The 13428-nt window shown below is 38.7% G+C and overlaps 1 protein-coding gene across 1 annotated transcript in view; it reads right to left on the bottom strand.

Moving 5' to 3' along the window:
- Positions 1–1244: 1244 nt before the first annotated feature.
- LOC121443912 (G kinase-anchoring protein 1) overlaps positions 1245–13428 on the bottom strand; it is a 51693-nt gene continuing 39509 nt past the window's right edge. Inside the window, exons 10-12 of the mRNA XM_041645671.1 lie at positions 12698–12768; positions 12181–12258; positions 1245–1558 (exon numbers count right to left, since the gene is read on the bottom strand). Of these exons, the coding sequence (XP_041501605.1) occupies positions 1511–1558; positions 12181–12258; positions 12698–12768 (197 nt within the window). The 3' untranslated portion in view covers positions 1245–1510. The remainder of the gene's footprint in view (positions 1559–12180; positions 12259–12697; positions 12769–13428) is intronic.

Raw genomic sequence — 13428 nt, forward strand, 5'->3', positions numbered from 1 at the left:
GCATCTACTCTCTGCCTCATGACAGACCAGCACTGGGAATACAGGGAGTGATAGATCACAGCTCTTTGCAAGGCTCATGTGACCTAAGGGAAAAGTCAGAGATAAGCAATACTGACAACTCATCACATTTCTGTTAAAGTTGGTGGTTGTTGTTTGTTTCTCAAAACATGTCAACAAACAGAGCTATCGAGATGGTTGAGTGTGCAGGGCACTTTCCCGCAAGCTTGACACCCTGAGTCTGAAAGCCAGAGCCCAAATGGTGGAAGGAGAGAAGAGTCCCTCTCCAGGTTCTCTGGCTTCTTCACGTGTGTGAGAGCATGTACCACATCAGTAAATTAAAGAAGTAAAAGACTGTCAAGAAAGGGAGTCCTTGAGACTAGGGAGATGGCTCAGTGGTTAACAGCACTTGTGGCTCTTGCAGAGGGCGGATTCTGTTCCCAGAACTCACATGGTGGCTTACAGCCATCCCTAACTCCAGTTTCAGGGGATCTGATGCCCTCTTCTGATCTTTGTGGGGACCAGGAACACACATAGTAAATACACATATATTCAGGCAAAAAGGTTATACATATAAAACAAACATACACACACACAAACAGGCCCGCACACACACATGCACACAAACATGCACATATGGAATATTTCAGTAATTCTGGCTCAAGAGGCCAAGATTAGTGTTCATGTATTCTCTTCTAATACTAACCACTGTTTCTGCCACTCAGCTATTTCAAAGGCAAAGACAGTCTTTTAATGAATCATAATTGTGTACTACTGAATATACTAAAGAAAACAAAGTCCCCGTCTGCTGCTAATTGTCCTAGCAGTTTCACAGCAATGAAGTCATTTGTTGGTCTCCCCTCACCAGGACTCCTCAGTGCTGCTGTGTCTAATTCTCACTCTGCTGGGCCAGGCTGCTATTTCAGCAAATCTTTCTAGTCCAGATTTTATTCCTTCTGTCATGCTTCTCAACAAACATACAGGAAAAGTTCTCTCTATACATCATCTCTTGTAAGCTTTCTTACAAGAAATTTTTCAATTTTTATCAATTTTCAATGAGGAAAATGTGAAACATTTGTGATTATTCTTGGGAATATGTGATCATTATTTTTGCTCACCACCACCTGAGGACATCGGCCGCATCCTTTCTACTCACGTTGCTGTCCTGTGAGGTTTAGCACACAATGGTGTTGGCAACTGAGCAATAACAATCCACACTGCTCAGGAGACTTTAAAGGTCAGGCGGATTAGCGGAAGAGTAAATTAATTTTATTGACTGATGAAAAACTAAAGTCATAGGTTTGGACAAACAACAATAATCAAGTTCTGCTGGTATTCTATATTTTCTTTTAAGTTTAAGCCAAAAGAACATCGAATTGTAGACTATGAGTGAGCTAGTTGCTTTTAGTTCCTTCAACAGAAACTGCACAGGTGGGCAGTTGCACAGCATCAAATACACACATTTCTGCAAAACTCTGACAGTGCTGTGTGATGACCGCAAAGGCTGCCGTAATCACCTACACTGGTCGGACTCAGGGTTCCTTTTCCCTTTTCTGCCACCCTGGAAGGAAAAACAGCACATTATTTAGACACACCAGCTCCGGCCTTCTTTAGTGCATGAGCACACAAAATCAAAAGCAAAGCTAGGTATTCTACCTGGCTGCTCTCACAGTTACTTTTACAAATGCTACATGAAGTAATAGTATTTCTATGCAGACCTATTTAGGTTCATTAAATAATATCACAAATATCTAATTTTTCAGAGTTCACTTTATCCTAAATACTGTAAAAAGTACAAAGTTTATTCATTTAATATAATCAGAAAATTTGGAAATTCAGTTAATTACATTTTGGTAATTTAGGGCTGGAGAGATGGCTCAGTGATTAAGAGCTTTGCCTGCTCTTCCAAAGGTCCTGAGTTCAATTCCCAACAACCACATGATGGCTCACAACCATCTGTAATGAGATTTGGTGCCCTCTTCTGGCCTGCAGGGATACATGCAGGCAGAACACTGAATGCATAATAAATAAATAAATCTTAAAAAAAAACCATTTTGGTAATTTAATTTATAATTTATGTATAGTTATATTCTTACTAAATAGTATTAGAATTTAACAATTTTTAAATTTATTTTCTTCATATGGGCGTTTTGCCTGCACATATGTCACTGTACTACTTTAATGCCTGGTGCCCAGGGAGGGCAGAGGAGAGCATCAAATCTCCTGGAGCTAAAGTTACAGAGGGTTGTGAGCTGCCATGTGGGTGCTGGGAACTGAACCTAGATCTTCTGGAAGAACAGTCAGTGCTCTTAACTGCTTAGCCAACTCTTCAGCCCCAGTATTAGAAATTTGATTTTCAGACTGGGACTAAGGGCAAAACACCCATACACGTAAAATAAAAATAAATACTTAAAAGTTTAAGAATATACTAAAAGTATATTTTGCAGCTGTATTAGGAGTACGTCAGGCCAGGCTCATCTGGAAGGGCAGCAGCTTCTCTTCATTTCTTTCACCCCCTGGGCCCTCAGCTTCCCTTTGGAGTCAAATACATCAATCTTCTAAATTAAAAACCAAAAACTCTTTTAAATACATGAATGTTGCTCTTCATTCCTGATCACATACAAGGGCCAAAAAGGTTTACTCATTTAGGGAAAAATATGTACTGATTTTGTGGGAGATGAAATGTGTTATAACACATTTAAAAACATTTAGCTGGACAATGGTGGCACACACCTTTAATCCCAGCACTTAGGAGGCAGAGGCAGGTGGATCTATGTGAGTTTGAGGCCACCCTGGTCTACAAAATGAGTTCCAGGACAGGCTCCAAAGCAACACATAGAAATCCTGTCTCAAAAAAACAAACTCAAAAATAAAAATTAAAGGGGCTGGTGGGATGGCTCAGCAGTTAAGAGCATTGCCTGCTCTTCCAAAGGTCCTGAGTTCAATTCCCGGCAACCACATGGTGGCTCACAACCATCTGTAATGAGGTGTAGTGCCCTCTTCTGGCCTGCAGGCATACACGCAGAAAGGATATTGTGTACTAAATAAATAAATAATATTTAAAAAGAAAAAAAATTAAAAAAAGATTTATTTCCTGTTAGTTGGAAAATAAAAATAAATTTAGGAAACATTCCTTTAAGGTAAATAGCCCTATGATTGTGTATTAAATTAAAATTCTTATCATTGTAGTGATAGTTTGTGTTTTAACAAATACAGCTTGTCTGAAGATCAGAATGCAGAGCTAAGCCACTATGGGCCAGGCAGTGGTGGCTCACACCTTTAATCCCAGTACGTGGGAGTCCCATGTCTTTAATTCCAGCACTAGGGAGGTGGAGATAGGAGTGATATGGCTGGGCTGAGAGTGGAATATAAGGTGGGAGGAGACAGGAGCTCACTGCAGTCTGAGATTTGGTGGAGACAGATGCAGTCTGGAGATGCAGTCTGAGGACAGGATCAGCCCTTTGGTCTGAGCATTGGTAGAGGTAAAAGAAATTTTTGGTGGCTGGCGCTCTGCTTCTCTAATCTTCAGAATTAACCCTATATCTGACTCTGGGTTTTTATTAATGCCAATTAGAGTTTGTACTACATCTGGTGCCCAACATTTGGGGCACAAATTCACAAAAAAAGCTGTTTGCCTGTGGCTTTGCAGCCACTGGCGCAGCTGGAGCTACGAGACCAGAGTCACCATCGTTCCTACTAGGTTTTCCTTTTTTCTCTCCTGGTGGCCTTTCCCTGGACCCCCATTTTCCAGGCTGCTTCCAAGCTAGGTAGCTGCCTTGACACCTGCTCAGGCTTCTACTGATCTACGCAGCAGCAGTCAGCCTCACTCTTCATCGCCATTGTTGGCAGACTTGGTGAGACAGTTGGGAATTCTTAAAGGGGGGATTAGTTAAAAGTTTTCCCCATGTTAAAAAATGGAACCCACAATTATGACAGAAAAAGTTAGGTCTCTGTATGATTGTGTAATACATTATTTAAAAGTAGAACAATTAAATAAAGGGATAATCAACTTAACTGGGACTAACACACTGTTAATTATAATTTTTGATAATCCTTATGGTTTTGATAATTTTTTTGGCTTATCTCTTAAAAAGTTGTTTGGTGTAAATGCTAAGATATAAGCCATAGAAAAACCTAAGACAGATCCTACAGATATTCAGATTCAGACAGAGGAATTTAAAGGAGAACCAATCTCAGCATTGCATTATAAGGTTAGAGAGGAACAGCCTAAGGTTTTCAAACAACCAACCTTAATATATCCAGTAACCTTACAGGAATTGCCAAATGAGAGAGGCTCTATTAGAGCTGAATGCACTTCTATGCCAACCAATGTTAGATTTAAGGAGATTCAAGGAAGTGAGAGTCTCATATGGTATGCATTCACGTTTTGTGAAGGAAATGTTAAACTTGTGGTCATTTTCTAATAGACTTATCCCTCAAGACTGAAGAGACTTTGTTACACAAGTCTTGGAGCCTGTCCAAAATGACAAGACTTGGTGGAAAGAAGAGGCTCTTACAGTGAACAATGGAGTAGAGCTGGAGGTATGGAAATCTCCCAACATCAACTTTTTGGAGAAGGAGATTATGCTAATATGTAAAGGCAATCTCTATATGATGGCCACACTCTGGTTCTATGTCATGCAGCAGCTTTGAATGCTTGGGACAGAATTGAAAAAGTAGGAAAAAAAATTGAGTCATTTACTAAAGTCATACAGGGCCCCCCCAAAAAACTTACACTGATTTCTTACAAAGGCTGGCATCAGCAGTAAATAGAATGATACCAGATTCAGAAGCTAGACAAATAATAGTTGAATCTATGGCTTTTGAAAATGGCGCTGCACAATACTAAAAGGTAATAAGGCTATTAAAGACTAGGTCAGCACCTTCGGAGGATGGATCTGAGATACAATTAATATTAAAACTCATGACCGAGATGATGCTCGGATGGGAGAGGTGATTTCCAGAGGTTTGAAGAAAAATCAAAATGTTAAGTGTTTTAATTGTGGCAAATAAGGTCACCTTAAAGGGGATTGTAAATAGAGTGTTCCTAGAAACAATGTTTTTTTCTAAGCATAATTCAAACACAAAATCCCTGTGTTCTGGATTATGCAGAAGGTGTGGCAAAGGCAGGCATTGGACTAATGGATGTAGATCAAAGAGGGACATTCAAGGTGACCCTATGCTGTGGGGAGAACTCCTTGAGGGGCCTCTCATAGGCCCCTATGACAAATTCTGTTCAGTTGTTTCCTGCCATCATAGAGGAAACTCCTTCCCAGAGCAATTAAAGAACCTAATGCCTATAGTAAGAAACCATACTACTCTGGAAAATAGAATAGCTATAGAAGAGAGAACAAAACCTTCAGGAAGAACCATAAAGTGAGTATTTTAGCAAACTTCTGTAAATGAACAAAGACCAAAATTAAAAATATGAAAAATGACATCATTGAAGGTATGGTAGACACAGGTACAGTTGTAACAAGAACTGCACCAGAATATTGGCATCCAAATTGGCCTCTTCAGGAGGTAAATTTTCAGTTTCTAGGGATTAGATATCTTAGGTAAAATAGAATGTGAGATGGGTTGAATGTATAAGGCCAGAAGGACAGAGAGGAATATTAAAGCCATAAGAAGATGTGATTTGTTACAGCAATGGAATACACAAATTAACATTCCCCCAATCTTAGAAACAAACCATAAATTAATGTATGTTTCTGGGAGAAATATTACAAGGTATTATTAAGAATAGTCACTAACCATTCAGGTTGTACAAGAAGAGGGAACAACAACTTCTGATCTTTCAAAGGCACCAACAGCCCTACCTATAAAATGATTGACAGACAAACCTGTATGGGTTGCACAACAGCCTTTAACAATTGAGAAACCGCATGTCTTAAAACAGCTGGTAGAGGAGCAGTTAAATGCTCAGCATACTGACGAATTAACCAGCTCTTGAAAATTCTCCTGTGTTTGATATTAAAAATAAATCCAGAAGATGGAGAATAGCGACAGATCTAAGAGCTGTTAATAAGGTGATTCAACCAGTGGGTCCTCTATAGTCTGGCATTCCTTTGCCTAAAGGATGGCCTCTTACAGCTATTGATTTAAAAGATTGTTTCTTCATGATACCTTTACAAGAAAAAGAGAAAAAATTGCCTTCATAGTGCCTACTTATAATTCTCAGCCTGCTGAGAGATATCAATGGAACATTCTCTCACAGGGAATGTTAAAAAGCCCCACCTTGTGTCAATATTTTATAAGTCAGTCATTGGAAATGAAACAAACAATTTCCTCAATCTATAGTTTACCATTACATGGATGGCATTTTACCATCTGATTCAAATGTAGATTACTTTAGAATGTTTGAAGAAATAAAGAAAATTTTGCCTTGTTGGGGATTAAACATTGCTCCTGAAAAAAAAGAAGAGTCTATTAATTATTTAGGTTAAATACGTTTACAAGAAAATTAGACCCCAAAAGGTGCAAATTAGGAGAGATCAATGGCAGACTCTTAATGACTTTCAAATACTGCTAGGAGACATTTCATATCTATGGCCCACTATTGGGATAGGTCCTGATGAACTGAGTAATTTGATCAAAACCTCAGAGGGTGACATGAACTTAAATAGTACCTGGGAATTATCAGCTAAGTTGAGAGAGAAATGGCTTTGATGGAAGAGAAACTACAGAAGGCACATGGGAATCATATGTATCCAAAGCTTAACTGCATTCTGGTCATAGGACCCTCCAAGCATCCCCCTACAGAAATTTTAATACAGAGGGAAGATATCATCTTAGAATGAATCTTTTTACCACATAAATCAAGTAAAATATTAAAAACTTATATGGAAAAGTTCTCTGAGTAAATTATAAAAGGAAAATTGAGACTTCATCAATTAGCAGAAATTATAGTACATTTTAATGAAGATGAAATTGATAAATTATGGGCAGAAAGTGAACCCTGGCAAAAGAGCTTGCAGTAATTTTTTGGAGAGATTAACAACACTATCTCAAAGCAGGAGAATTCGACTTATAAAGTGAACTAGTTGGATCCTTCTACGCATTGTACAGGACACACCAATAACTGGAGCCCTTATTTTCTATACTGATGCAAATAAATCATGAAAAGCAGGTTAAAAATCAGAAAATTCAAATAAAGTGGAACAAAGCCCTTATGATTCTATATAAAAGTAAGAATTATATGATATTCTCATGGTATTAATGGATTTTAAGGAACCTCTTAAGTTACTGATTTGCAATATGCAGAAAGAGTTGTTTTGCATATTGAAATTACTGAATTTATACCAGAGGATACAGAACTGACTTCATTATTTATTCAGGTACAAGAAATAATTAGGAATAAGAATCATATATAACTTGCCAAAAGAGAACCTCCCAAAATTAGGGTTGGGGAAGGGTTTTGTTTCTTCTTTTCAGGAGAATAAAGGTATCCAGCTAAGGAATCCAAAGACCACTGGACAAATGAGACATCCAAAGAAAAAGGACAAAACATCCAGAAAAAAATGATGTCCCAAGAAAAAGAGTAAATTGGCTTATTGATACATCACATTTCCGACAGGATAAAATTTCATAAATCTTCCCAAATGTTTGTTTCTGCTGTTCTCTACAGACATGTAATGCAAACGGTCTTTTGTAGTCCCAGTCCAGTTACAGATTAAAGCTGACTTTGGAGTTGGAGGGTGGCTCTCTCCTTCTATAAACCAAGCAAGCTTATTAAAGTAAAACCCCAAATCTCTGTCTCATGTCAGAAGAGCCACCTGATATAGGACAGAAGAAAAAACAAAATTTAGGGACTATTATATTGCCACTAATCTCACAATCTTTTGGTTTTATTTTGACTCTTAAACAGCTTTTTTTAAGGTATAAATATTATCTAAAATTTTATAAGATTAATATATATATTTTGAGGTTTTTGTAAACTAATAATGGTCATATGGAGTACTAATTCTAGAAAAAGCATTCATCTACTTTTTGTACATTATTTTGACTATGAGTCTCTATCCGTTTTCTGCAGTGAACCATGAGCACACTTAACAGAGGCTTTTGAAGTCTCAAAAAGAGAAGGGGCCCCACAATGACGATTCACCTGGACCATGGTAACACCCACTAAGCTGAAAAACACTACCTAAATATCGGCTTTGGACTACAAACTGCTCAGAACAATTTCAAAGTGGCTAGCTGAGATGATCCAGCCTCATGGATCATCTAGCCAGGACTGGAGACAAGCCCTGCACTTACTTTCCCCCTGCGCAGAGCCTGGATACAAATGACAGCTCTACCTCTTCTAGGACCTGACAATTTAACCCAAATTTTTCTTCTCAGGATACCATCGACCCAGACAGCAGGAAGTAAATTTAAGAACATGATGCCCACATTCCCCAGAGGAAGGCGTGGGTGGTTTTTGGTCTTTCATTGGCTTATAGGTATCTGTTATTGTTCAGGGGGATTGGTTACAAGCTGTTATTGGTAATGGTCAGGAAAAAAGCTAAACAAAGGAGATGAGATTCAGGGTTCTTGTTTTGAAAAGAAAAACAGGGATAAAAAGATGATAGGATAAAAGGGAAGATTATTGAATCTATTCTAAAAAGAAAAAAGGGAGGGTATAGATAACATAAAAAAGGTAGATTATTGAATTTACTTCTAAAAAAGCAACTACTAGCTTTAAATATTTTACATTTGATTGGATTTTTGTTTATTATATAAAAATTGTATATTGATACAAATTTTAGATTTTGTTAGAACACTATATTCATTTCTACTCTTGTTCAAAGCATTGTACCTCTACAGCTCATTTAACAATGTAATGAAAATTTTTAGCTCTTGAAAATTATTATTACCAACTATTTAGCATAATAAGAAAATGCAGGTTAGTAATTAGTCATCTATTACAATCGGACTTGTAGTCATATTAGGTCAAACAGAGATATATTTTAAATACGTCACCTTCAAACACTTCAGAGATCTACAGAATATGGCATTTAAGATGTTTTAAGAACATAGGTTCTTTTTTTATGACAATGAGACATGTCCACTCCTGGCAGCACCTAGATTGGTGCATCTTCAGGGAAGTTGATGGGCATTGAAGAAACTCCACATGGAGTTTACTTTCTTTGTGGCAATAGTAGGCCATTGGGGAAGAAAGTGCTCTTCCATCAACTGCTGACGGTATGCTGGTGCTGAATGGACAAGCAGGACACAGAAGAGAGTGACTGCCAAACCTTGTCAAGACAAGGCAGGCTGGTCCTTCAAAAACTGCGTCATAAAAAAGTCCATCAGATATGCTAGGCCTGTAAGCGGAATATGTGTGCCCCGACCTTGTGTGACTGTCAAGGCAGCCAGCTCTTTTTGTCATTGCTCACATTTTTTGGAAGTCACTTGTTTGCACTTCCTGCTTACTCAGTTAATATTATTTCCTTTTTCGGTCTCTGAGGGAGTTGAAGACTAGACAGTTAAAGTTTTCCTCGTTTACTAGATGCAGAAAAGAAACTCACTAAAGAGGTGTAAAGTGTAAGACTGAGAGATATCAAGATAGTTTTGAATGGTAATGCAAGTTAGGCTAGAAAGCTAATTAGGTATAAGACTTTGGGTTCACCAAGTTAGGGCAGAAAATGGAGTACTTTCCCAGAATTTGTCAATTGCAAATGGACTAGACATTGTTGATGTATTCATAGACTATATATATTGTATATAGTTATTGTACTTATTGTATATAGTTTTTCTTCTATTATAGCCTTCTTTTATTTTTGACAAAAAAGGAGAAATGTAGTGATATTCTGTTTGTGCTTTAACAAATACAGCTTGCCTGAAGATCAGAGTGCAGCGCTGAGCCACTAGAGGCCAGGTGGTGGTGGCTCACACCTGTAATCCCAGGACTCAGAGGGCAGAGACAGAGGGAGCTCTGTGAGTACACGAGATTGAATCTGTTTAAAAGAGAAACAGAGCTCACACAAAGGTAATCCCAGCACTAGGGATGTGGAGACAGGAAATGTGGTTGGGTGGAAAGAGGAATATAACGTGGGAGGAGACAAAAACTCACTGCAATCACAGATTTGATGGAGACAGATGGAATCTGAGGACAGGATCAGCCCTTTAATCTGAGCACTGGTAGAGGTAAAAGAACTCTCTAGTGGCTGGCCGCTCTGCTTCTCTGATCTTCAGCATTAACCCGTATTCTGGGTTTTTATTTTAACACCAATTAGAGTTTATGCTACATATCATGTCTCTCAATAACACAGCTGGGATAAGCACCATTGGGTATGTGATACTGCCAGTGTGAAAACTTCAATGAGATCAAACAATAAATAAGTAAATAAATAAATAAATAAATAAGCAAGCAAGCTAGGCAGTGGTGGTACACACCTTTAATTTTAGCACTCAGAGGGCAAACACAAGTGGATCTCTGTGGGTTGAAGGCCAGCCTGGTCTACAGAGTGAGTTCCAGGACAGCCAAGGCTACACAGAAAAACCCTGTCTCAAAAACCCAAAACACAAAACCTCACATAATAAGACATGCAAGGACTGCTTTCAACATCTCATTATGATCAGGCTGTCTTTGAAGTCATAGAGAAATACCTCCCTCTGCCTCCCAAGTGCTGGGATTAAAGGTGTGTGTCACCATACCATGCCAGGCTAAATTAGGTAATTTTTATATTCTCTATGCCACCAGTGACTTTCAAACCTTTTTTATTTTTTTTTACCATGTTTTCACATTGATGATTTATATGTATATGTGTAAGTACATTGTAGTTGTTCATTTTTTACTCTTTTCTGTTTTGGGGGCCCACCACCCAGCTCCCAAATAAATGACACACAAAAGTTTATTCTCACTTATGAATGCCTGGCCTTATCATCTTGGCTTGTTTCTTGCCAGCTTTTCTTAATTATCCCATCTATCTTTTGCCTCAGGGTTCTTATCTTTCCTTATTCCTGTGTACCTTTCCTTTCCTTCTTACTCTGTGTCTGGCTGTGTAGCTGTGTAACTATGTGGCTGGGCCCTGAAATCCTCCTCCCTCCTCTCTCATTCCCAGATCCTCATATCTTTCTCTCAGATTTCTCCTCATATCTATCCTCTCTGCCTGCCGGCCTCGCCTGTTTCTCTCTCCTGCCTTGCTACTGGCTGCTCAGCTCTTTATTTACATGTGTTTTAGAAAGGCACAGTAACACAGCTTCACAGAGTTAAACAAACACAGCATAAACAAAAGACAGCTTAAACTAATATTCCCCAACATTGTGTAAGAACACACCTGACACAGTATTAAAGGAAAGTACTGATGATTACTCTCTACTGTTTCACACAGGAAAAAAGAGCTGAATTATCTTCTTAAGCTGAGAATCTAAAATGTCATCAAAATAATAATGAATGCATATAACATCAATGGATATAAAATCCCTGGGTGAAAGGTCACACAATGTCAAAGAATCCATCTGTACACTTTTCAGTTAAAAGAGCAGAATCTACATCCAAGTCATCAAATGTGTGATGTTGTGATGTCTGCACAGCTCTAATGTGCCTTCCTGTCACCTAGTTAGCATTGCATATTGTCTGCGCAGCTCTAATGCATCTACTGAATCACTTGAGTTATTGTCATACACACAATACCTAGAATTACATATATATATATATATATATATATATATATATATATATATATTGGTTTTTCGAGACAGGGTTTCTCTGTGGCTTTGGAGCCTGTCCTGGAACTAGCTCTTGTAGACCAGGCTGGTCTTGAACTCACAGAGATCCGCCTGCCTCTGCCTCCCGAGTGCTGGGATTAAAGGCGTGCGCCACCACGGCCCAGCTACTTTTATATTTTTGAAAATGTTCATTATCTGGCCATAATGGAAGCATTAACACAGGGTTGGAGAGATGGCTTAGTGGCCAAGAGTGCTTGCTTCTCTTCTGAGGACTGGGTTCAGTTCCAGCCCAGGTCAGGAAGCTCACAGTGTTTCTAACTCTAGCTTCAGAGAATCCAGCATACTCCCCGGCCTCCACAGCCCCACCCACTGCAAACTCATACATATAAACACAGATAAATATTTTTTATACAAAGTCATTAAATATCTGGTGAATAAATTCTTGCTTAAGAATAATACAGCACATTTATTCTTACATTGTATCTACTCCAAATGTAACTATAAAGAAAACTTTCAAACTATAAAACATACCTGGTATTTGGCTAATTCTGCCTGTAATACTTTCACTTTAGATCTTTCTTGTTCCAATGCAGTGTGAAGTGAGGTCACCTACAACCAAATAATGAGTGAGAAAACTCTTTTTGCCTTTTTTGGAAAGTACCTTAATTCTGAACATATTCGTGTGATAAAATCTGACAGTTGTCAGTATCAGAGATGCCCTCCCTTCCCATGGTTCCCAGAGACACTGCAGTGAGCACAGACAGGAGGGCCTGCTTGCCATGAAGAGAAACCCACTCCAGGAACAGGGTAAGCGCTGCCTGCTCCTGGTGTTCTGTCCACTAACTCACAACCTTCACCTTCCAAACTCTCCAGGACACCCCTACCATCTTTAATACAATAAGCAGGAACTTTCTTTGCTAGTACACAATAATAATGAATACTTTCCATTGCTTTCTCACCTGCTAAAGAGGCAGTATTTCTATTTTGTGGGGTCAATAAGACCTCAGAATAGTATAAAATGCATTCAACATCTCCCAAAGCCGCTCACCTGGACCGTCAGCTCATTCTTGATACTTTGGGATTCATCGACTTGCAGGAGTATTTCTGCCTTATCTTTCACTGGGGGAAAGGAAAACAGCATCGTCACCATCCCAGCCACTCAGTGAGGAGAGACGAACTTCAGGACAGAGCAGTCAGAACACCAGTTTCTCCTCTTTGCTCTATGGATGTTCTTCTAGAGCCTGATTGGTCTTATTTCTCACTAGTAATTCTGGTCATTATTACAGCAACAGTGTTTTCTTTTAAGTAATTTATATTTTTCTCAAATATCATCTGCATAGATATGATTAATTTTTCAATTTATAATAACTAGGACAGGTATATAAGAAAACTGAAAAATTATAAGGAAAAGTGAAATATCTTGAGCATTTATCTATTTATTAGGTCATGTTTTTGTTTGTGTGTGTGTATGTGTGTGCACTTGCCACGTCCACGTGTCAGGATAACTTGTCACAATCCTTTCATCATAGCATACAAGTTTCAGGGATCCAACTCAGGTTTATGATGTTTGGCAGCTCGGCTTTACCTGTTCAGCCATCCTTCTATTTTGTAGCCCAGACTGGCCCTTGGACTTCAGCTGCTCTTGCCTCAGGCTCCAAGGTGCTGAGCTTACAGACACAAACCATTATACTTGGCTTCTTGGCTAATCTTAAAACAAGATTTTATTTTATTTCTTTTTTTGAGGGGAGGAGTCTCATCACTGTGCAGCCTTGGCTGGCC

Source organism: Microtus oregoni, unplaced genomic scaffold (genome assembly GCF_018167655.1).
Source record: "Microtus oregoni isolate MIOR12 unplaced genomic scaffold, Mior012 000114F_ref0000099, whole genome shotgun sequence".
NCBI classification, from domain to species: Eukaryota; Metazoa; Chordata; class Mammalia; order Rodentia; family Cricetidae; genus Microtus; species Microtus oregoni.